Here is a 26136-nt window from a genome sequence, read left to right as displayed (position 1 = left end):
ATCGGCCGGGGGGGGGGGGGCCTGCTCCGGCTGATAACTTGGAATGAGAGGCCTGAACGGGCCGGTCAAGAGGGCCCGTGTGTTCACGCACCTGGAGGGACTGAAGGCAGATGTGGTTATGCTCCAGGAGACGTATTTGAGGGTGGCAGATCAGGTCAGGCTGAGAAAGGGGCGGGTAGGGCAGGTTTTCCACTCTGGGTTGGACGCAAAGAATCGAGGGGTGGCGATTTTGATGGGGAAGGGGGTGTTGTTTGAGGCGCTGAACATCGTGGCAGACAATGGAGGTAGGTATGTGATGGTGAGTGGTAAGCTGCAGGGGGTGCGGGTGGCATTAGTGCACGTATATGCCCCGAATTGGGACGATGCCGGATTTATGCGGCGCATGTTGGGCCGGATTCCGGACCTGGAGGCAGGGAGCTTGATAATATTGGGGGGGGGGGGGGGGGGGGGGGGGGGGGCTGGCGGATGAGGTGGTGAGCGGGCGGATCCGTGGGTGCATTGAAAGCTATCTAGAGGCTAATGATAATGGGGAGGTGCAGGTGGGGGTGGTCTGGGAGGCGCTGAAGGCGGTGATTAGGGGAGAGCTAATCTCCACTAGGGCCCACAAGGAGAAGGAGAGGAGAGAGAGGGGGAGAGATTGGTGGGGGAGATTTTAAGGGTGGATAGGAGGTATGCAGAGGTCCCAGAGGAGGGACTACTCAAGGAGCGACGAAGCAGCCAGGCCAAGTTCGACCTGTTGACCACCAAGAAGGCAGAGGTACAGTGGAGGAAAGCGCAAGGGGCGGTGTACGAGTACGGGGAGAAGGCTAGCCAGATGTTGGCACACCAGCTTCGGAAGCGGGAGGCAGCGAGGGAAATTGGGGGAGTTAGGGATAAAGGGGGGAACACAGTGCGGAGTGCGGTGGGAATAAATGGGGCATTTGGAGACTTTGATGATGGGGCTGTATAGGTCTGAGCCCCCGACGGAGATGGGGGGATGCGTCGGTTTTTGGATCGGCTGAGGTTCCCGAGGGTGGAGAAGGAGCAGGTGGCTGGGCTTGGGGGTTGGGCTGGGGGAGCTGACTAAGGGGCTGGGGAGTATGCAGGCGGGGAAGGCACCGGGGCCAGATGGGTTCACGGTGGGCTTTTACCGGAAGTACATGGACCTGCTGGGCCCTATATTAGTGAGGACTTTCAATGAGGCGAGGGAGGAGGGGCCCTACCCCCGACGATGTCCAGGGCGCTGATCTCGCAGCGGGACAAGGACCCGTTACAGTGTGGGTCGTATAGGCCAATCTCTCTCCTCAACATGGACGCGAAGCTGTTAGCGAAGGTGTTGGCTACCAGAATGGAGGACTGTGTCCCGGGGTGATTCACGAGGACCAGGCGGGTTTTCTTGAGGGAAGGCAGCTGAATACCAATGTGCGGAGGCTCCTTAACGTAATCATGATGCCTACAGTGGAGGGGGAGGCGGAGATAGTGGCGGCGATGGACGCGGAGAAGGCCTTCGATAGGGTGGAGTGGGGGTATCTCTGGGAAGTGTTGAGGAGGTTTGGGGAGAGGTTCATTAGTTGGGTGAGGCTACTTTACGAAGCCCCGGTGGAGAGTGTGGCCACGAATCGGAGGTCGAAATACTTTCAGCTGTACCGGGGAACGAGGCAGGGGTGCCCCCTATCCCCCTTGCTATTTGCATTGACAATTGAGCCTTTGGCTATGGCTTTAAGGGAGTACAGGAACTGGAGGGGGCTGGTCCGGTGGTGGTGGTGGGGGGGCGCACCGGGTTTCGTTGTATGGTGATGACCGGTTACTGTATGTGGCGGACCCAGTTTGGGGGGGGGGGGGGGGGGGGGGAGATACTGGAGGTGATGCGGATCCTCAGGGAGTTCTCCGGGTATCAGCTCAACTTGGGGAAGAGTGAGCTCTTCGTGGTACACCCAGGGGACCAGGGAAGGGGGATAGACGAGCTTCCACTGAAGAGGGCGGAAAGGAGTTTTCGGTACCTGGGGATCCAGGTGGCCAGGAGCTGGGGGGCCCTACACAAGCTCAACTCGACGAGGCTGGTGGAGCAGATGGAGGAGGAGTTTAAAAGGTGGGACATGCTGCCACTCTCCCTGGCGGGTAGGGTACAGTCGGTGAAGATGACGGTGCTCCCAAGGTTCCTTTTTATATTCCTGTGCCTCCCCACCCTGATCCCCAAGGCCTTTTTTAAGCAGGTCAGCAGGAGCATCATGGGATTCGTGTGGGCGAAAAAAAAACCCGAGGGTGAGAAGGGTGTTTCTGGAGCGGAGTAGGGACAGAGGGTGGTTAGCGTTACCTAATCTGTGGGGGTATTACTGGGCTGCCAATGTGGCGATGATACGCAAGTGGGTAATGGAGGGGTGGGGGCGGCGTGGAAGAGGCTGGAGATGGCGTCCTGTGTGGGCACGAGTTTGGGAGCGCTGGTGACAGCACCGCTGCCGCTCCCGCCGACTAGGTACACCACGAATCCCGTGGTGGCAGCGACTTTGAAAATTTGGGGGCAGTGGAGGCGCCACAGGGGTGAGGTAGAGGCTTCGGTTTGGTCCCCGATCCGGGAGAACCATCGGTTCGTCCCGGGGAGAATGGATGGAGGGTTCCTGAGCTGGCACAGGGCAGGAATTAGAAGGATGGGGGACCTGTTTTTAGATGGGACGTTTGCGAGCCTTGGGGTGCTGGAGGAAATGCTAGGACTTCCTCCCCCCCCCCCCCCGCAAATGCCTTCAGGTACATGCAGGTAAGGGCGTTTTGTAAGACGGCAGCTGAGGGAGTTCCCACTGCTTCCAGCACTCAGAATCCAGGATAGGGTGCTCTCGGGGGTGTGGGTTGGAGAGGGCAGGGTCTCGGCGATCTACTAGGAAATGCAGGAGGAGGAGGAGGAGACCTCGGTGGAGGAGCTAAAGGGGAGGAGAAGCTTGGGGAAGAGATAGACGAGGGTACTTGGGCGGACGCCCTGGGTAGGGTTAATTCTTCCTCCTCTTGCGCCAGGCTTGCCGGATACAATTTAAGGTTCTTCACAGAGCGTATATGACAGGGGCGAGGCTGAGCAGGTTCTTTGGGGTGGAAGACAGGTGTGGGAGGTGCTCGGGGAGCCCAGCAAATCATACCCATATGTTCTGGGCGTGCCCGGCGCTGGATGGGTTCTGGAGGGATATTGCGAGGATGATGTCGATGGTGGTGAACACCCGGGTTAAGCAGAGCTGGGGGTTAGCACTATTTGGGGTATCGGACGAGCCAGGAGTGCAGGAGGCAAAATAGGCCGGTATTCTGGCCTTTGCGTCCCTGGTAGCCCGGCGGAGGATTCTGCTACAGTGGAAGGATGCGAGGCCCCCGAGCGTGGAAGCCTGAATCAGCGACATGGGAGGGTTCATTAAATTGGAGAGGGTAAAATTTGCCCCGAGAGGGTCTGTGCAAAGGTTCTTCAGGCGGTCCTAGACTTTCTAGCGGGGCGTTAGGAGGTGGTCAGCAGCAGCAGCAACCCAGAGGGCAGGGGGAGGATGGGGTGGGGGGGTGTACTCTATGTTTACTACGGTGTTTATTATTGCTTAATGGGGGAGTTGTATATTGGGGGAATTCGTGATGTAGTTGTAAGATGTTTATTTATGTGTTCTTTGTTTTTCTTTTTTCTGTAAGGGGGGGGGGGGGTTCAGGTGAGTGTTCTTGGACTAACTGCCTTTTCAGACAGACCTGGCTCCTCCCATTAACTATATTATCTGTATCCAAAGCATAAGGCATTATTTTGTCTCTTCTTACAAGATATCCCTTGACTTGATTAGCCAGGACCAAACAGAACACACCATATAAATTATTGACACCCCAGGGGTCCTTCACACGTACACAATATTCCATTAGCTAGCTGTCTGTAAACAAGTAAATGGCTCTCAAGATATATTAGCAGAACACTTCAGCTGCAAATGAATGATTACCTCACTTTTATGACACCTTAATCATAGCTCCAGCAGTCATACTGTCTGTATGCATTTTACCCCAGATTTTAATAACATTACTGCCAAAAGTAATATAAAATATGACAATTTCTTAGATTCATCACAACTGGCTGCCATGTTTTCTTGAGCTGCATATGAAGGCTGGGTGTTTCCAACTGGAAAGGGTGCCCCGCATCCTATCCTTGAAGCCAAAGGACAATCAACGTTCCAGGTCTATAACTATTCGCTTCCACAATTTTAAAGATCGGCAGAAGGACCTGAAGATGGCAAGGCACAGTGGGACCTGGCTCCACAAAGGAGCGAGGATTTTCTTTTTGCAGGACTGAGGAATGTCACTTTAGAGCTTTTGGGGTTGCAATGTTTTTGTATTACTCTTATAATGGGGTCTTTTATGATGTTGGCTAAATCCTGCTTAGGTTCAGACAGGTATATCCATGAAAGGAACATGTTGGAGACATTTTGGTGCAAACTAAATGGGGGAGGGGTGTCATGGCGCAGGCCCGAATGTGGCACACAAATCCAACCTTCCCCTTTTTCTGGTGGTCTATGCAATAGTTATGACTAATTATAAACAACTTTGCTCATGGAATGCAAGGGGAATTTCATCATCAAAAGGAAAAAGGTCCTCTCTTTTTCCTAAGGAGAAAGTGGACATAGCCCTATTACGGAAAACTCACTCAGACGATAGGGAGCACTTCAAATTGAGGTGAGAGTGGGTGGGGCTGATCTTTGTTTCTTTTTCAATGAGTAGTAGGGGTGGTGGAATCCGAATCAACAAAAATGTCCCCTTGAAGGTTGAAAACTGTTAAGGATAAGCGTGGTAGGTATGTGATAGTTATGGGGCTGGTACATAGGGAAGCTGTTTCAATAATGAATGTGAATGGCCTGCCGAATTACTCCCTGGAGTTTATCACTGAGGCTTTTCTGGACTTTGCAGAATTGGCCTTGGCCAATTCATTTGTGGGTGGTGACTTCAACCGTCACCTGAACTCTTTGATGAACAAGCTACCCTCGCCCCCCCCCCCCCTATGGGTCAGAGCACTGGCATCCGTGTGTGAAGAGGTGGGTTATTTGGATGCATGGAGGACTTCACACCCTAGGGATAAAAGGTTTTACTTTTTCCTCAGTCCCCCATCAGTGTCACACAAGAATTGATTATTGTGCCTAGGATGATCCTACATTTGGTCTCCTCCTGTTCCATAGGTAGCACTGTTAATTTCCTTTTTAAAAAATAAATTTAGAGTACCCAATTCCTTTTTTCCGATTAAGGGGCAATTTAGCGTGGCCAATTAACCTACCCTGCACATTAGGGGCTGGTTTAGCACAGTGGGCTAAACAGCTGGCTTGTAATGCAGAATGCAGCGCGGGTTCAATTCCCGTACTGGCCTCCCCGAACAGGCGCCGGAATGTGGCGACGAGGGGCTTTTCACAGTAACTTCATTGAAGCCTACTTGTGACAATAAGCGATTTTTACTATTATCTTTAGTTGTGGGGGTGAGACCCACGCAGACATGCGGAGAATGTGCAAACTGCACATGGGCAGTGACCCAGGGCTGGGGTCGAACCCGGGTCCGTACTAACCACTGCGCCACCATAGCACTGTAATTTTTAACCATGCCCTTGTCTTCCTGGAAGTTCCGGTGGTCTAGGTCATGGCGGTTTGATGCTTCCCTACTTAGTAGAGTTTGAGTTTGCCTATGCAATTAGTTCCATTTCTGATGTCATTCCCTCCACATTATGGGAGACAAGGTCTATGCTGGGGGACTGGTTATTTCTTACACAGCCAATATCCTCTGCAGATGCTGCTAATATTGTCAGCTACAGATTTAAGGAGATTAATGGAATGATTAGTTTGTTTATCTGGAATAAGGAGAAGCCTCGCCTTAAGTTTACTAAGCTCCAGCTCCCAGGGGCTAAGAGAGGGGCTAGGTGCCCCGAACATTAGGCGGTTATCAACTGGCTTCTCACATCAAGTTCATAAAGGGCTGGGTTAGGAAGGACCCTGCCTCCATGTGGCTCGACATTGAGGCTGACCAGTCAGCTTACCCTCTGAAGGTCGTGTTATTTTATGCGACATTAAGACTGGCAACTCAAAATGTGATAATCCTATTATTGTTAATACTCAGAGCATGGAAATTGGTCCGCCAATTAGAAGGGAGACCTAAACTGCCTTTCTTGCTCTCTCCCATCTAGGGCAGCCCAGACATCTCACCGGGTCTTATGAACCATGGATTTGACACATGGAGGGATAGAGACATTTGTAGGCTAAGAAACATGTTCGGAGATGCTTTCCGGTCATCCTTTGAGCAGCAATGCCAATTTGACATAGAATTTACAGTGCAGAAGGAGTCTGCACCGACCCCCGGAAAGAGCACCCCACCCAAGCCCACACCTCCACCCTGCAACCCAGTAACCCAACCTAACCTATTTGTACACTAAGGGCAATTTATCATGGCCAATCCACATAACCTGCACTTCTTTGGACTGTGGGAGGAAATGGAGCACCCGGAGGAAACCCACGCACACACGGGGAGGATGTGCAGACTGTGCACAGACAGTGACCCAAGCCGGGAATCGAACCTGGGACCCTGGAGCTGTGAAGCAACTGTGTTAATCACTGTGCTACAATGCCGCCCGACATCCCGAGACATTCCTTTTTAAAAAATTATTTACAGCTTTATCCTTAATAAGGTGACTTTTAAGACTGACTTGTCCATTTCCCCAGAGGAAAAAAATCTCTAATTCTGTGGAGCCTAAACAGTTATTAAGTTCTACAACATCCTGTGTCAGTACATGGAGTACCCCGAATTCTTGGGAAAAAGACTTGAAAATTAGCATTGATGAGACATGGGGTAGTCTATGGGAATAAGTCAATAAAATCTATGTTTGCAATAAAATGAGAGAGACTCAATTCAAGATACTGCACCATTTGCACATTACACCTAGTCTTAGACACAGGTTTGATCCGGATATATCCCCGATGCACTTCAAGTGCCTGGTAGTCGAGAGCAATTGTATACATTGTATTTGGGCCTGTGTTAATCTTCAATCCTATTGATCTGGTGTAGTCAGAGAGCTGGAGAAGATCTTTGACAGAGCCTTAGAATTTAATTCTTTGTTTCTAATTCTGAGCGTTCCAGACAAGACAATTATTAATACTCATGAAAAAAGGTTGTACAACATCCTGACTTTTGTAGCTCGTAAAAATATCCTATGTTCCTAGATTAGTGACAAATATCCTTCAATTCAAAACTGGCATAAAATAGTCATGGAGTGTATTTCTATGGAATTTCTGATGTCTGTGCTCCGTTCGAAGTCTGATGCATTTCGTAAAGTGTGGGACCCCTATCTTAGATTTATACGTTCCAGCTTGTCTGACTTGCTCCTGTTGGGCTTTTCATGAGCCATATTGTATGGCATATATTGTATGTCTTGACCTCGCAATACATGAAAGTGTGCACCATGAATGTTATACTTTCAGATCTATATGACCGTATCCTCATTTCCCCTCAATTTGTAATCCATTATTTAACCTGGAGGCACTAGGTCCTTAAGTGTGTGGTCCAAAACTTATCCTGTCTTGTTTGTTCCTATATTTGCAATAATTCCTGTTCTGCAACAGTTTCGCATTTTTTACTGCTTCTTTTTCTTCTGTTGCGTGATTTGTAAAAAAAAAAAACCTGAAAAATCTAATACAAATATATATTTTGGAAAATTGAATGCACATTCAGGAGAACATGGCACTGCATTAAAATGTCACAATGCCCAAGCTCATCCAGATTATGGCACCATTAGCCAAAGCTAAAAACCATTTTATTACAACTAGCTCAGAAGCCTGCAGTGTAACAAGATTTGGATGCCCAAATTAAACGTGCATAGAATACTTTATGATTTAACCTGCAAGAACATTTTCACTGCTGCCGTGTCAGTGCCAAACACTTTTCAGAAACGACCAAATATATCTATTAATCCATACCTGATTCCACTGACCGAAGTTTCAATCGCATTTCATCAACGTGCTCAGGAGCTGAGAGGCCTACGCTTTGCGATGAGTTTTTACACGTTGTACATGTGTATGGTTGCCCTGATAAATGGAGAGGTGAAGGACCACAGTCTGCATGGATCCACCTGAGAATAAATACAACAAGTCAATGAAAAGTGACTTTACAGGGCAGTGCTGTGGCGCATTGGTTAGCACTGCTGCCTCACGCCGCCAAGGACCCAGGTTCGGTCCCGGCCTGTGTGAAGTTTGTACATTCTCCCCGTGTCTGCGTGGGTCTCACCCTCACAACCCAAAGATGTGCAGGCTAGGTGAAAATATTAAAACTCACTCCAAACACTGGTAACATAACAAGAAGGAAAACATCAGGTTCTGTCCTAAAGGGAGTGGAGAGAGAAACAAAGAGTCACCCAAGACTGATTTGCACACTCCATCTGGAGCTAGCTGGAGGAGCTAATTGCCTACTTGTGGAGAGAGAGAGAAAGGGGGGCCGGGAGGTACCGACAACATAACTGTAGTCAGCATAGCAACAGTCCCAAGATTACCATAGGCTCCTTTCCCCTTTGAGGGAAGACAGCTGACTGGTGGTGATTTAACCTGAGGATCATCACACCTCAGGCAAGGGGCAAGATTGAGACGGCGGGACCTTCATGAGTAACCTCAGCCGGTACGGGAATTGATCCCGCGCTGCTGGCCTTGCTCTGCATCATGAAACCAGCTGTCTAGCCAACTGAGCTAAACACAATACCTTTTCCACACCTGATAAATAATCACTGATGGCATTAGTTACTTACCTTTGGCAGATATGGCAGTTTAACGTGTCATCTGTTTGTCCATTTGTTTTACCACATATTGTGCACAAGGCACTGTCCCTGTTCCTTTGCCAGTAACATTTCTCACACACTGAATAGTTCTGATGCCACTGTGCATTTGGATGCTTCCCTGCAGACCTTGAACCACAATCACTGCACACGCGACAGTTCTGCAGAAGGAAAGTAAAAGTAAACTGCCTTGCAAAGCACCTTGGAGACATCAAATTAAGTCCTCTATCCAATTAAGTCCTCTATCCACTTAACAGCTATCAGTGCAGCTTCATAGATATTAGAAAATCAACAATGGAACATTTTCACAAAGTTGCACTGCAAACTAACCCAGCATAGGACTCTCAGATGTTGCATGGCTGTGCCTCAAGCTTCAGACTGAAACGGAAACCACAAATCCTATCAATGAGAGTCTATCCCCTCTTCCTTAACCCCTACCATGTACCATATGGTAGTAGGTTACTGTGCATACATTATTATCTTAGAAAGCAAGGGAGTGGATTTTTAAAAAGTTTTAAAATAATTATCTTCCCTTTCTGTCCTTTCCCCACACTATGCACCATTCCTTAACCAAAATCCCCACAACTAAGTGGGTATTACCCAGGGCTTTTTTCCTCTGCTCACCTGGAACATTTCACCAAGTTATTAACAAACAAGGAAAATGTCAGAATCCTCATGATTACTCAGCTATTTTGACAGGAGGTGGCAACAAGACTTAGATGATGCAGGTTTGCACGGCCAAGGGCGAAGGAGTTTTTTTTCTCTTTTTTCTCACATGTCCACAAGGTATACTCTCGCATCGACTTTTTTTGTTCTGAGCAGGGCGCTAAAACCGGGGGTGGTGGATACGGAGTACTCGGCAATCGTAGTGTCGGATCATGCCCTGCATTGTGTGGATCTACGGGTTAGTGTGGAGACTGGATGTGGGGTTGCTAGCGGACGAAGCGATCTGTGGGCGGGTTAACAAGTCCATCCAGAACTGCCTGGAAACAAATGATACGGGGGAGGTCTCTGCAGCGACGGTTTGGAAAGCTTTGAAGGCAGTAGTCAGAGGGGAATTAATCTCGATACAGGCCCACAGAGAAAAGGTTGAGGGGGATAGGTTAGTGGAGGAGATACTCCAGGTGGACAGGAGATACTCGGAGGCCCCAGATGCGGGGCTACTGAGGGAGCAGTGGAGGTTACAGGCGGAGTTTGGGCTGTTGACCACAGGGAAAGCGATGGAACAGTTGAGGAAGGCAAGGGGGGCGATTTATGCGTACGGGGAAAAGGCAAGCAGAATGTTAGCGTGCCAGCTCAGGAAAAGGGAGGCGGCCAGGGAGATAGGGAAACTAAAGAGTAGAGGCGGGAATACTGTCCTGGACCCAGTGGGGTGAATGAAGTGTTTAAGGACTTTTATAATAAATTATATGAGTCGGAACCCCCGGCTGGGGTGGAGGGGATGAGGCAGATTTTGGATCAGTTGATGTTTCCGAGGGTAGATGAGGATCTGGTGGAAGGGCTGGGAGCCCCAATTGAGATTGAGGAAATAATCGAGTGGCTGGAGGGCAGTCGGGCAAGGCCCCGGGGCCTGACGGCTACCCGGTGGAATTCTATAAGAAGTTTTCAGAAACACTGAGCCAACTGCTGGTGAAGACATTTACTGAATGTGGATGCCAAACTGATGGCCAAGATACTGGCCACAAGGATAGAGGACTGTGTCCAGGGGGTGATAGGGGAAGACCAGACAGGATTTGTTAAGGGCAGGCAACTCAAGGCCAATGTTCAAAGGCTTCTCAATGTTATTATGATGCCCTCTGAAGGCGAGGAGGCGGTGGTAGCGATGGATACGGAGAAGGCTTTTGATCGGGTGGCGTGAAATTACCTGTGGGAGGTGCTGGGAAGGTTTGGGTTTGGTGAAGGCTTTATTAACTGGGTGCGGTTGCTCTATCAGGCACCAGTAGCGAGTGTGTACACGAACCGGCTGACGTCGGAGTATTTTAAACTACACCGAGGGACGAGGCAAGGGTGCCCCCTCTCCCAGTTACTGTTTGCTCTGGTGGAGGGAGCGTCGGTTTGCACCCGATTTATAATAATCATCGGTTTGTACCGGGTAGGCTGGATGGTGGGTTCCGGAGATGGCAAAAGGCAGGAATTGGAAGGATGGGGGATCTATTTATAGACGGGAGCTTCCCCAGCTTGAAAGCCTTGGAGGATAAATTTGAATTGCCAGCAGGGAATGGGTTTAGGTATTTGCAGGTGCGAGGCTTCCTGAGAAAGCAGGTGCCGGCCTTTCCGCTGCTGCCGCCACAGGGGATATACGATAGAGTAGTCTCCAGTACCTGGGTGGGAGAGGGGAAGGTATCAGATATTTGCCAGGATCTTTCGAAGGCATAGGAAACTCCGGTGGAAGAGCTTAAGGGCAAGTGGGAGGACGAGCTAGGATGAGAGATAGAGGCGGGTCTATGGGCGGATGCCCTAAGCAGGGTTACTACATCCTCATCATGTACCAGGCTTAGCCTGATACAATTTAAGGTAGTCCACCGGGCACACATGACAGTGGCTAGGATGAGCAAGTTTTTCGGGGTAGAGGACAGGTGTGCGAGGTGCGCAGGAAGCCCAGCAAATCATGTCCACATGTTTTGGGCATGCCCGAAGATGAGAGGGTTTTGGCAGGATTTTGCTAAGGCAATGTCCACGGTGCTAAAAACACGGGTGGTTCAGAGTCCGGAGGTAGCGATCTTTGGAGTGTCGGAAGATCCGGGAGTTCAGATGGCGAAAGAGGCCGACGTCTTGGCCTTTGCCTCCCTGGTAGCCCGGAGACGGATCTTGTTATTGTGGAGGGACTCGAAGCCCCCGAGTGTAGAGACCTGGGTTAGTGACATGGCTGGGTTTCTCAGTTTCACGAAGATGAAGTTCACCTTAAGAGGGTTAACGGTTGGGTTCACCCGGAGGTGGCAGCCGTTCGTCGACTTTCTCGGGGAAAATTAAAATGTCCGCAGATGCAATATTCCAAGGGGCTGGGGGGAAAGAAGGCCGGATTGTTGTTTTATGGTTAGGGTGTGTGAATATTGGGATGGGGGAGGAAATGTTTATTATACCATGTTATGTCATTGTTATTGATATAAAAACTTTCAAATACCTTAATAAAAATATTTTAATCAAAAAGACTGAGATGATGCACATAGAAATAAATGTCTGCACACGGTCAGATAAAAGAACAAAGGGACTAGTAGGGCAGGTAAGGAGGACGGCAATTTTTATAACAACGTTGAGTTGCAGCCATAAAGGAAAGGAAAACAAAACCCACAACCGGTAATCTAACTTTTTTTGCTCATTCAAAGATGTGCAGGTTAGGTGGGTTGGCCATGTTGAAAAATTGCCCCTCAGTGTCCCGGGATGTGCAGGTTAGGTTAGAGGATTACGGGGATAGGGCGGGGTGCACGTTCGAAGGGTCGGTGTAGACCCGATGGGCCGAATGGCCTCCTTCTGCACTGCAGGGATTCTATTCAATCCTTGCATGTAAATGAATTGTCCAACAGTAACACAGAAATCAATGTGAATATTCTACGACAACACCGTCAACTTGGGGATCAGAAGCATCAAAGCAATTGTCACCTTGAGCGGTCATGACAGCAAATGCTTGACAAAAGCAAGTTGGGGGGGGGGGGGGGGAAAGAGAGAGAGAGAGAGAGAGAGAGAGAGAGAGAGAGAGAGAAAGAGAGAATGAGAGAAAGAGATTGACACATGGCCTCATTATGATATCAAATTGTTGGCCTTACTCTTTCTCCTCACCCCAGCAAATTATGGACAATAAATCTCTATGGGGGAAACAGCAATAACTTCTTGAAAATAAGCATGTGAAAAGAATTGGTGAAACAAGCAAAGCCGAAGGACAGAAACCAGCATAATTTTAACCAGAAAGTAATGAAGCACATCCCAAACTTGACGATGGTCAAAGCAAGCAAGCCTACTGTAGAAAAGTTTGCAAACTCTGATCCACCCCGGTGGAATTTGTTGTACACAGAAAACATTTACACGCTTGGCTTTGAGTATTATTCATTCACTGGTGTGCCAAACATAAAAGACTGATGACATCATGTAAACCACTGTAATGTCATCTATATCTGATGCTGAGTGACATTAATTGAACACACATACAAGCACCCACCTTGCATTTCCAGCTATCAGTAGGCAGTGATTCCATTGCTGGTTTCAAACAAAATGTGTGATAGCCCTTGTCACATGCATCACACACAAGCATCATAGTGTCTGCACCAGGCTGCCTGCATGAGATTCAATAGGAGACATTACAACCTAGTCTACATCAATCATAGAATAATACAATACAGAATGAGGCCGCTCAGTCAGAGTCTGCGCCGACTCTCTATCCAAGAACAATCCAGTTAATCCCACTCCCCTGTTCTTTCCCAATATCCCTGCAATTCTCACCTCCTTCAAATATTTATCCAATTTCCCTTTGAAGGCTGCTACTAATCCGCATCCACCACCCTGTCAGGCAGTACATTTAAAATTCAAATAACTTGCAGAAAAAGTTTTCCTTCATATCGCCTCTGGTACTTTTGCCAATTACCTTAAATCTAAGCTGTCATTGCTGTGCTCAACATTTTATGAATGTATAATAGAAATTTATACAAATAAAAGAGCACACCAACCTTCAATGGATACAGTAAAACTATACAAGTTACAGCACAAGATAGCACAATAAAACATTTTGAAAGAGAACATGGACTACCTGCCATCGTATTTGCAATTTTCTCTGCAATTATTAATATTCTAATAGCAAAACAGGTTACACAGATTTCATCTTCGGTCACTCTCTCTTTGACAATGGTGTACTATTAATTGCAAATTGGGTCTATCTGAAACAGTTACAAACCTGCAAGTCTGGCATACTTTGCACTCGGGGCACTGCCAACCAGCACGTTTAACCGGCGTCACGACAATTTCCAGGCATGCACCATGATAATGCAGTCCACAGCTGGTGCAGAAAAGAAGATCCAAGAGATCCCCTGGAGCGTCACACACACCACAATTTGCCTCATCCTTTGCTAAAATGGAATTGGTAATATGTTAAGACTTCTGTTATAACAATTTACTGACCAATTTCAAATCAGAGAGATTGGAAACCTGCACAGTTGAATCACTTTTTAACAAATTTCATTTAGTTAGCTTTTTTAACAGGTTGTGTTACTCTGCAGGGAGGACTTGCTGGTTGCTATGGATGAAAATATCCTAAACAAGTCAATCACAGGCCTTAAACAGTACAGAGCTAGAGTCACAACTCCAGTTATTTATATTTTATTTTTAAATTTATGAGTATCCAATTACTTTTTTCCCCCCAATTCTGGGGCAATTTAGCGTGGCCAATCCACCTACCCTGCACATCTTTGAGTTGTGGGGGCGAGACCCACGCAGACACGGGGAGAATGTGCAAACTCCACACGGACAGTGACCCAGAGCCGGGATCGAACCTGGGTCCTCGGGGCCGTGAGGCAGCAGTGCTAACCACTGCGCCACTGTGCTGCCCATTCTACTCCAGTTGTTAATATTTTCCCAAATGTGGTTCACGACTAATATTCACAATTTATATATATTTATATGCAGCAATCACAATCATTAACTTGATTTTAAAATTAGTTTCATCAGCTGAAAATAATATTACCTATTTGGAAGTTAGGACCATTGACAAAAGTCGTCTAGTCGGAAAACTGTTATATCTAAACACCAAAAACTCGCATTGATTTTATACACTTATTTCACCTGAGGGCATTTTGATTCTATTGTAAATGTGTTCAATTTAGATTGGCTCACTGTTGGCTTTTATCATCGGCTCACCTCACCACATAAATGCAAAATGTAATTAATGCCCGTTACAATAACCAAGAAAACAGACTGGATTTATATCTAAACGTCTGGGCGTTGAAATTATCCCATGCTGGATTAGAGCAACACTATTTCTCAACTTTAAAATTTGAGCCGAATTGTATTCTCCATTGCTATCCACATCTTCTTTTCAATAAAGCTGAAGTTCACCAATAAGAATAAAATAAATGTTTCACCAAAACATTTTACTTCTCGGAGTCCAGATGGTGAAATTCAGAAATCAGCCTGATAACAGTACTCAATAACTCGGTTAACTGAAGTCTATGGGGCAAAAACTGAAAGTACATTGAACACTGTCCATTAGAAATGGCCAATATACACAGGTTTACCAGTTCCCTTATTGCCCACCTTGCTCACCAAAGATTTGCAATTTAGATTTGTCCAGTCCATATTAGTATACAGACAGTGTGTTGTTGACGTAGTTCCAGTGGCCAAACATCCATACTCTCAAAGTTGTAGTCAGGCTCACTCCACTATCGCCCCACCGCCTAAGTTTGAATCAAGATGCAAGCACAGACCACAATTTTTCATAAACCTCAATGCCTTCTTTTAGCAAGCTTATGAAGCATTCTCATACCCACATAAGCACATCGCACACATTCACTTGAATGTGGCATTAAGGGGAAGCTAAATAAACATGAGGGAGAAGGAAGTCGAGAGGTATGTTAACAGCTAGATGGGAGGAGGTTCAAGAAGAGCATAAATGACTGGTTGGGCTGAATGGGCTGCAACTGTTGTGTACATTCCATACAGTTCAGTGAAAGTTCAGTTGGGCAACAGTACAAGAGTTTAAACTGTGTCCACTGCTTATCAAATTTAAACTCACCCTGCATCACTCAGTCTGCCAACGCACCTCCCAATCCTACCCGAATAAGCACCCATTCACATACCCAACCTCAAAAGGCCCGCGGCTGCCATCTAATCCTCGCCGACTTGTTTTACCAGTCTACCCCCATCTAGCATACCTTAGTTCACCTATGCATTTCCTTTGCCATTATTTTCTCCCGCCTCATCTCCACATTTCCCTTCCTTTCGACCTCACTCTTGACTTTCTGATCAACCCCTTCCTTTCACCAACCTTGCATCCGCCCCCCCCAACCCTGCTTGACGTGAAATATTCAAATTGAACTCGACTACCAGGACACAAAAGCCATGCGACAGATGAGTATTAAATACATTTAGTTGCTCACAACTCAAACTGGTAACAGAATAAATGATTCCGTCAAGTTGCGTTGTTCTTTAAACAAATCGCCTCCCCCACCCTTCCATCTTCACAAATGCCTCCAACTGCAGCTGGGATAATGTTCTATCTATATCTACTGTCCACCTTCCAGATTTGCTTAAGCATGAGTGGGAAGGAAGAGAACCCAGCGAAACACTAAACTCAGCCCTCTCATCCAACATCTGCATGCATGCACTTGCTAATAGTGGTCAAATGATTAGCAACCAGTGAATCTTGGTTGACTTTCACCTTCCTTCACCCAGGATTGCTGAGACCAGTCACGGGTCCCTGTCACCATTTCCTCCAAGATCAGGCCAATTAGTGCCAGAGATCAAACCCAGGACCTTTTGTACATTTTAGTTCAGCAACAGACACGGCATTTTCAGATATTAATGAGCCAGATTCCCACTTTAGATACAAAAAAAGGCACATTGACATAAATCTGGTGCAAGAAAAAGCTGATACAAGTATTTTGCACTGCCTATCAAGACGTGCAGCAAGAATGACACCTTTAACACTGAAGATTGTATAAAGCATGTGTTCGTACCTATCTCCACTGCTTTATCAATATGTTCTGGACACAGAAGGGTCAAGGATTTCATTGACTGAAAGGATCCAGTTGCTGCTGCGCAGGGAAAGTGGTACGATCTTAAACATCCCTCCATCTGGCACTGGATTGTAGCGCCCAACCGTTTACAATACTCACATTTCTGTGAAATAAAATATAAATATTACTCTTAAAATGTTATGCATTGCTATAAATTATCTTTAACATAGCACTTAGGAAAAACATCAGGCAGATATGCAGAGCAATGAATATTCAGATTTGAGTATCAAGATGGGCATTTACACAACTGCAGATTTCAAGAGAAAAATGCTGCATTAGCAGTTTGACAGGCAAGTCAAATTACTACACTTTATCATTCAAGTTTGCTGTAACGCGAGGGCCCCCCGCAAATCACGTTCATATGTCTTAACATAGAGAGGCCATTCGGCCCATCGAGACTGCACCGGCTCTTGGAAAGAGCACCCTACCCAAGGTCAACACCTCCACCCGATCCCCATAACCCAGTAACCTCACCCAACACGAAGGGCAATTTTGGACACTAAGGGCAATTTATCATGGCCAGTCCACCTAACCTGCACACCTTTGGACTGTGGGAGGAAACCGGAGCACCCGGAGGAAACCCACGCATACACGGGGAGGATGTGCAGACTCCTCACAGACAGTGACCCAAGCTGGAATCGAACCTGGGACCCTGGAGCTGTGAAGCAATTGTGCTATCCACAATGCTACCGTGCTGCCCAAAACAAGGGGTATTGGAGGGAGGTCTTCAGGGTGATCTCAAAGGTGGAGCACGTGAGATTTGAATCAGGTCCCCCGAGAAGCCACTTTCGGGCTGTTGGATCGGCCGGGGATGGAAAGGGGGCGACCTTCACCTCACTGATCGCCCGAAGTCGGATTCTGTTGGGGTGGAGGTCGGCTTCTCCGCCCTGTGCCTCGGCGTGGCGGGGGGGGGGGGGGGGCTGCTGGAGTTCCTAACACTCGAGAAAGTAAAGGTCAAGTTGAGGGGGAGGATGGAAGGGTTCTACAATTCATGGGCCTTGTTCATCATGCATTTTCATGAATTGGATGACATCGAACATTTTGGGGGTGGGGGGGGGGGGTTGGGATGTATAAATTAATGATGATTCTTTTTCATTGGTGTTTTGTATTCAAAATGTTGGGAGCTGTTTGAGGGTGGGTGGGATGAGGGGATTGTTGGCTGAGGGGATTGCCATTGGATTGGTTGTAAATGATGAAAATGTGAAAAAGGAAAATGTGAATAAAAATATTTCTTTAAAAAACGTTTGCTGTAGTGCACAGTCAAGCAATGGACACTGTTACATGTCAATTGTCCACTGCAATTCTTGCTGTTACCCTTGCGCAATAACTATTTCATTTCAGATATCAACATTGTCACTGCTATACAACTCACATTTTGGGAACAAGATTTTAGAAAATATTGAGTCTGCCTCCCACCTTTGGCAGCAATTACAGTGAAGAAGTGCCAGCTTCAACTGTTCACCAATTCACAAAACTGCTCTCACGATGAAAAGTATGAAGGAAAAGGAAAAGCAAAACCTTTTGCAGCCCGAATATTGCACCTTATGGAACAAGAAATAATCAAATCTATTCCAATTACCGTTGGGCCTCCTTTGGCGATCTGGGAAGTCGGGTGCTGTTTACCAAACTGGAATTTAATGCCGTGTCTCTTTCTTATGCTCCAGCAAAAAGAGGCAACCCTACACTTTTACAATTAGGCTCATCCCAGTTTCCACAAAGCAAGTTGAAATATTAAAAATGGGCAGCTTGCACTATAGTTTCGCCTCTCAAAAATTACCATGGCTCCAATGGTAAATAGTAACACATTTAAAACTGGTAAATAGCAGAGGCAGATTTGTGTCCCAATACTCTACGTTGCAACATGTCGCATTCTTGAGGGTGTACCTTGAGCACGTTATCAGGTTGGATTGTGGTCTTAAAAATTCAGCAATAATCTTGCAGGGAAATTAATGTTTTGTAAACCCGCCCTCTCCAAGAGTTTAACATGATAAACTATGTACTACTCAAAGAACTCAAAGTTATAAAATGCTATCTCTTACCTGTGAAATACCTGAGATTACAGCTTTGTCCACATTGACCAGTTTTTGCTCCTCACCCTGTTCAACACCATTTGACCAGGCTGCACACCAATGATGAGCCCAGAAATGTCCTGTGGGTAAAAATATTAAAGATCAAAAACAAAACGTGTTCGTGGAGCAGTATAAATCTGATGCTTTCTTTTAGGTTTGCAATTGTGAAGACAGTGAAACAGTCAGCAGTCGCTAACATTACAGCTGTGAAACCCCCAGCAACTTCTGATGTCCGCACATGTGCGGTTAAACGTGAGTATTTAAACATTACTGCCAGCGATTCCCCGCTCCTCCACACAGTGCATTGTTGAGGTTCCACAGATGACAATCAAAGGAATTGATGTGAACTTTCAGTAATGCACACAGTCTCATAAAACCTTTGAAAAGAATAACGCCATTATTGAATGAGATGTAACTGTGTTTTCAAACAGCGTACCAAGTTCATAATTATTGCTGATAAAAATCCCTGGGCCTGAAAAACTAATTTTATATTTGTGAAATGTCAACTTTCTCTTTTATGGGGCAGCACGGCGGCGCAGTGGTTAGCACTGCTGCATCACCGTGCCGAGGTCCCAAATTCGATCCCGGCCCGGGGTCACTATGTGTATGGAGTTTGCACATTTTCCTCGTGTGTGTGTGTGGGTCTTGACCCCACAACCCAAAGATGTACAGGGTAGGTGGATTGGCCACACTAAATTGTCCCTTAATTGGAAAAAATAAATAATTGGATACTCTAAATTGTTAAAAACTCTCTCATTTATACCTTTTTTTTTTTAAAAGCGGTGCAATTTTTAATTTACAATATTTGCATTTCTACCTTATTCCTATGTGTATTTCACAGTCTATTCCATTCACTACAAAATTATTAAAACGTGAAGGATAAACAGTGCATTTAAATCCTGGTTTGTTGTGAGGCTTCTTCACTTTATTTGGCTACTTGGCGACATCACTGCTGCTGGACTTTGCAGATTTCCTATAGTTGGTGCTTGAATCAAGTTAATGATGGGAAAGGTGAAATTCACCTTAGAGATCACTCAAGTTTTGTGAACAGCTTTTTGACTTGTTAAATGAACATTTTAGTAATATCTTGGGAGAATAAAAACCCCAATGGAAGATCTGACTATATCTTATACTGCTTAGAGAAATAATTAAATGTAAGGTAACCCGGATCTCCAATGTATTATGCTAGATGGTTGCAACTGGACAAGTACTAGAGAAAATATTAGTTCTGTTCAGTGCAGGAAATTAACCTCAAAAAACTAAACAGAAGTTTCATTAAAAACCTATGAGCAACTCATTTTGGAAGCAATGATTTTTTAAAAAATAATATGGAAAAAGAGAAAAATATGCTGGAGCCACGGGCATCAAAGTAAGTTAGCGCTTTTCCAATTTTTGTATATCAGCATCAGGCCACACATTTGATTAGATCATTAATAGGTTGGATGTAGGACAGCTGTCCTGGCACAAATATGTACCTTAAGCCAAATCTCACAAAGCATTGTTCGTCCACAAGCATGACATTTCATTTTTGCCATTTTGGTTCAGAATTATGGATATTTTTATCCTGAGAACTCCATGTGTACTAGGGTTTGAGCCAGCTAAAACTCATTCAACGAGGGCCCGAGGGTAGAAGACTTCTTTCTTGTTTGGGCTACCTTGAAACCCAAGTTGCGTGGGTAAAAGCGGTATACAAAACCATTACACTATCTCTAGAGATACATTTATGAGTGATCACAATTCACAGATTGTGCTTTTACCATGGTTTGTCCCAACACATTCGACATGATTACATTAGCACACTTCAAAAAGTCAGCCTGAACCAACAGAATTCCCAGCATTAAACAAGGGTACCGAATAGGACATTTGTATACAATAATAAATAAGGTTGAAATGTTTGCAATGTCATTACTATTTTTGGTAGCTGCACAGCAGTTTCCCTCCACATAAAGGGGGAAGAAAAACTTCATTTAGCGCCTGATCTCAAACATCGCAACGTGTTTCAATTACTGTAAAGTGCAGCAAATTATGTAGGCAAATGCGACAGCCAGTTTGCGCACAGCAAGATCCTGGAAATAGCAAGATGACTGGCCAGTTAATAATTTTTTGGTGGTGCTGTTTGGGGGAAGAATGTTGGCCAAACATCAGGAAGAATCAATTGCTCTTCAAAGAGTGGGAGATGATCTTTAAAGTAACCTGAACCATTGGAACAGGCAGACAAGGCCTTGATCTATGTCCCATTTAAAAGACAATGCAGCACTCCCTTAGGTGTGCTATAGCATCATCCCAGATAATGAGCTCAAATTCTGAGATGAGCTTTGAACCAAAACATCTTTTGACTCAGGAAAGAATGAAATACCAACTGAGCCAAACTGACAAATTGTCACATACTGTAAAGAGGTGTGCTGTCGAATCACACCAGAAGTTATGATGCCCAAGTGGATAAATGCACCATAATGGTGGGACAGAGCCAGAAATGAAGAAATCTCACATCTAGTCTATAAGAAGTTATCCAAATGCAACCAGTGTAATCAGTCAGGAGCAATGAAAAGGTAAGAGGGAGGAGAAACTAGATATTTGACTTGAATGTTTGTTGGAGGAGGGAGAGAGGGTAGGAGAGAGGAAAATAGAATCACCCAGGAATTCTGCTTGTGATTATCATCAAATAACCCAAATAGAAAGTGCACCTGTGGATGCAAGGTGATGACAGGGCCTGGTTCAGCTGCCAAGACAATTCAGAGCCCATCACAAAATACTTCACGAAAAGGTAACTCGGAAGTGTTACTTCAACGGTGCAGTTTAGTGTGACTCAATGTAATCAGAAACATAAGGACAATAACGCAGAAACTATAAAGCAGTTTGTTTAAGGCACTACAAACAATCACCTATTTTCCTCCCATTATTCTTTTGCTCATTGCCCAGTTAACCCAAGATCATATTTAGTTGGTATGCCAGCATGAATGCTTTTTTAAAAAAATTAGCTAAACCTGCATAAGCACATAGTGACAAACATCTGTCATGGGCTCCATCTGCAAATGCACTTCTCCACTCTGGAGCTGGGCTCCATCTGCAAATGCACTTTTGCCACTCTGGAGCTGGACTCCATCTGCAAGTGCACTTCTCCAGACTGCAGCTGGGCTCCATCTGCAAGTGCACTTCTCCAGACTGGAGCTGGGCTCCATCTGCATATACAATTCTCCAGACTGGAGCTGGGCTCCATCTGCAAGTGCACTTCTCCAGACTGCAGCTGGGCTCCATCTGCAAATACAATTCTCCAGACTGGAGATGGGCTCCATCTGCAAGTGCACTTCTCCAGACTGCAGCTGGGCTCCATCTGCATATACAATTCTCCAGACTGGAGCTGGGCTCCATCTGCAAGTGCACTTCTCCAGACTGCAGCTGGGCTCCATCTGCAAATACAATTCTCCAGACTGGAGATGGGCTCCATCTGCAAGTGCACTTCTCCAGACTGCAGCTGGGCTCCATCTGCATATACAATTCTCCAGACTGGAGATGGGCTCCATCTGCAAGTGCACTTCTCCAGACTGCAGCTGGGCTCCATCTGCAAGTGCACTTCTCCAGACTGGAGCTGGGCTCCATCTGCATATACAATTCTCCAGACTGGAGATGGGCTCCATCTGCAAGTGCACTTCTCCAGACTGGAGCTGGACTCCATCTGCATATACAATTCTCCAGACTGGAGCTGGGCTCCATCTGCAAGTGCACTTCTCCAGACTGCAGCTGGGCTCCATCTGCAAGTGCACTTCTCCAGACTGCAGCTGGGCTCCATCTGCAAATACAATTTACCAGACTGGAGCTGGGCTCCATCTGCAAGTGCACTTCTCCAGACTGGAGCTGGGCTCCATCTGCAAGTGCACTTCTCCAGACTGGAGCTGGGCTCCATCTGCAAGTGCACTTCTCCAGACTGGAGCTGGGCTCCATCTGCAAGTGCACTTCTCCAGACTGGAGCTGGGCTCCATCTGCATATACAATTCTCCAGACTGGAGCTGGGCTCCATCTGCAAGTGCACTTCTCCAGACTGCAGCTGGGCTCCATCTGCAAATACAATTTACCAGACTGGAGCTGGGCTCCATCTGCAAGTGCACTTCTCCAGATTGGAGCTGGGCTCCATCTGCATATACAATTCTCCAGACTGGAGCTGGGCTCCATCTGCAAGTGCACTTCTCCAGACTGCAGCTGGGCTCCATCTGCAAGTGCACTTCTCCAGACTGGAGCTGGGCTCCATCTGCAAGTGCACTTCTCCAGATTGGAGCTGGGCTCCATCTGCATATACAATTCTCCAGACTGGAGCTGGGCTCCATCTGCAAGTGCACTTCTCCAGACTGCAGCTGGGCTCCATCTGCAAGTGCACTTCTCCAGACTGCAGCTGGGCTCCATCTGCATATACAATTCTCCAGACTGGAGCTGGGCTCCATCTGCAAGTGCACTTCTCCAGACTGCAGCTGGGCTCCATCTGCAAGTGCACTTCTCCAGACTGCAGCTGGGCTCCATCTGCAAATACAATTTACCAGACTGGAGCTGGGCTCCATCTGCAAGTGCACTTCTCCAGACTGGAGCTCGGCTCCATCTGCATATACAATTCCCCAGACTGGAGCTGGACTCCATCTGCAAGTGCACTTCTCCAGACTGGAGCTGGGCTCCATCTGCAAATACAATTTACCAGACTGGAGCTGGGCTCCATCTGCAAATACAATTTACCAGACTGGAGCTGGGCTCCATCTGCAAATACAATTTACCAGACTGGAGCTGGGCTCCATCTGCAAGTGCACTTCTCCAGACTGGAGCTGGGCTCCATCTGCATATACAATTTACCAGACTGGAGCTGGGCTCCATCTGCATATACAATTCTCCAGACTGGAGCTGGGCTCCATCTGCAAATACAATTTACCAGACTGGAGCTGGGCTCCATCTGCAAGTGCACTTCTCCAGACTGGAGCTGGGCTCCATCTGCAAGTGCACTTCTCCAGACTGGAGCTGGGCTCCATCTGCAAATACAATTTACCAGACTGGAGCTGGGCTCTCTGCAAGTGCGCTTCTCCAGTCTGGAGCTTGGTTCCATCTGCAAGTGCACTTCTCATGACTGGAGCTGGGCTCCATCTGCAAGTGCACTTCTCCAGATTGGAGCTGGGCTCCATCTGCAAATACAATTTACCAGACTGGAGCTGGGCTCCATCTGCAAGTGCACTTCTCCAGACTGGAGCTGGGCTCCATCTGCATATACAATTCCCCAGACTGGAGCTGGGCTCCATCTGCAAGTGCACTTCTCCAGACTGCAGCTGGGCTCCATCTGCAAGTGCACTTCTCCAGACTGGAGCTGGGCTCCATCTGCAAATACAATTTACCAGACTGGAGCTGGGCTCCATCTACATATACAATTCTCCAGACTGGAGCTGGGCTCCATCTGCAAATACAATTTACCAGACTGGAGCTGGGCTCCATCTGCAAATACAATTTACCAGACTGGAGCTGGGCTCCATCTGCAAATACAATTTACCAGACTGGAGCTGGGCTCCATCTGCATGTACAATTCTCCCGACAGGAGCTGGGCTCCATCTGCAAGTGCACTTCTCCAGACTGGAGCTGGGCTCCATCTGCAAGTGCACTTCTCCAGACTGAAGCTGGGCTCCATCTGCAAGTGCACTTCTCCAGACTGGAGCTGGGCTCCATCTGCATATACAATTCTCCAGACTGGAGCTGGGCTCCATCTGCATATACAATTCTCCAGACTGGAGCTTCCAAGTCCACAGTAAAAGGACATACAGTGGTATTGTCGCTGCTGCGGAAATATGCTGGACTACTCAAAAGATTTCATCATTCAAATTTAACAGGATTAATAAAACTAAAACCTTAATGAATACAAACTGTAATCTTTTCAACATAAATTTATTGGGGGTAAAAATAATTTTATAAAAATCTTATACAACAAATTTAATACAGAAATGATACTCCTGAAATCTACCTGAGAACAGTTTGGGGGAATGTTGGACTCGAAACAATAAAGTAAACAGTTTTTTCACCTGTTGACTCAAAGAGAGCCATTGTTGTTGCGCTTTGCTCAAAGCCAACTCGCGCGAGCTCATCTGAGAGCCCCTCCACCCCTGAGGCACTTGTGTGCCTTGACGCCGGACTGGCTTCCCTCGCCGTTCTGGTCGTCCCTTCATTTCCAAATTCATCCAATACAGCCGATGGATCAAATTGCTTCAGCTCTCTTTGTCCATGTAAACTCTGCTCTCCACAGTTACAAAACATACACAACTTCTGCTCCAAGCTGGACAAAAAAAGATGATTCAAACATTAGCGCTCTTCATAATTGATCTTTTAAATAACATAGCCACTATCTTTCTTCTGCTTAATGAGTCCATTTATACTAATCTTGAAAATACAGCTATCCAGAGACTGATGCCTCATTACTAACCACAAGTTCAGAAAAATATTTTGATTCCTTTTCAACTGTTTCTCTAGGGCAGCACGGTGGCGCAGTGGTTAGCACTGCTGCCTCACAGCACCGAGGTCCCAGGTTCGATCCTGGCCCCGGGTCACTGTCCATGTGGTTTGCACATTCTCCCCGTGTTTGCATGGGTTTTGCCCCCACAACCCATGGATTAGCCAACCTAAATTGCCCCTTAATTGGAAAAAATTAACTGGGCACTCTAAATTTATTTTAAAGAAAACTGTATCCCTATAATTATGTATCCCTATAATTACCTAAGTTGATAACAGCATAGGTTATTGTTCACACAAACCAAACCACCAGCATGCAGCAAAATCTGCATCATGAAAAGTAATGATGGCTATAAATCTGAACTAAAAGTATTTACTTAGAAACGGCTTGATTCAGGTGAACTTTTGGTGCAATGTTAAAAACTCATCATAAACCACTACCCTGATGGAATTCAGATCAGCCCTGTCCTCCCACTATGCAGGACTTAACACATTGAAATTATTAAACCATAACACATTCCTCATATTATTGTTGTCACTTGGCTGGTTTAGCACACTGGGCTAAATCGCTGGCTTTTAAAGCAGACCAAGGCAAGCCAGCAGCACGGTTCAATTCCCGTACCAGCCTCCCCGAACAGGCGCCAAAATGTGGCAACTAGGGGCTTTTCACAGGAACTTCATTGAAGCCTACTCGTGAATTGTCACGTGTTTGTTGCTGCTATCCATTTCCTTTTTATCTCTACTGTACTTAGATGCTGGTTCCTTCTTTTTCCAGCTCACCTATCCACCATCATGAAACTCAATCTTTTACCTTTTATGAAGGCAAACTGCAGAAAAGTACTTTCCCACTTGGGTCGCAGACTTTCAGACAGACATTGGAGTTTCAACTTATTGTGACACACAAGTGGAACTCAAATTCATGCTAAGTTCCAGGTTTCATCTGTGCTAGCAAGGGAGAAGCACGAGCAGAGCCAAGAGCTTAACAGTTGGTTCAAAAGCAGCACAAGTACAGGAACACCAAAAATGTAGCAAAGAACACAGCAAATGAGATAAAGAACACAGAAAAAGCAGAGAAGAAAAGCTGCCTTAAGAACTGTGATCGTAAATTAATTAAAAACGACTTCCGGTGGC

At 46.4% G+C, this 26136-nt stretch overlaps 1 protein-coding gene across 21 annotated transcripts in view; it reads right to left on the bottom strand.

The window, feature by feature from the left end:
* kmt2d (lysine (K)-specific methyltransferase 2D) overlaps nucleotides 1-26136 on the bottom strand; it is a 306604-nt gene that overhangs the window by 208249 nt on the left and 72219 nt on the right. For all 21 annotated transcript variants that reach the window (XM_072493795.1, XM_072493792.1, XM_072493808.1 and 18 more), the window contains 7 exons: nucleotides 24582-24832; nucleotides 18517-18626; nucleotides 16418-16580; nucleotides 13642-13813; nucleotides 12913-13027; nucleotides 8736-8923; nucleotides 7918-8069 (listed from right to left, as the gene is read on the bottom strand). In XM_072493795.1, coding sequence (XP_072349896.1) covers nucleotides 7918-8069; nucleotides 8736-8923; nucleotides 12913-13027; nucleotides 13642-13813; nucleotides 16418-16580; nucleotides 18517-18626; nucleotides 24582-24832 — 1151 coding nt within the window. The remainder of the gene's footprint in view (nucleotides 1-7917; nucleotides 8070-8735; nucleotides 8924-12912; nucleotides 13028-13641; nucleotides 13814-16417; nucleotides 16581-18516; nucleotides 18627-24581; nucleotides 24833-26136) is intronic.

This window comes from Scyliorhinus torazame, chromosome X (genome assembly GCF_047496885.1).
Source record: "Scyliorhinus torazame isolate Kashiwa2021f chromosome X, sScyTor2.1, whole genome shotgun sequence".
NCBI lineage: Eukaryota > Metazoa > Chordata > Chondrichthyes > Carcharhiniformes > Scyliorhinidae > Scyliorhinus > Scyliorhinus torazame.
Note: the sequence above shows the minus strand (reverse complement) of the source record. Positions and strands in the feature narration are given on the sequence as shown.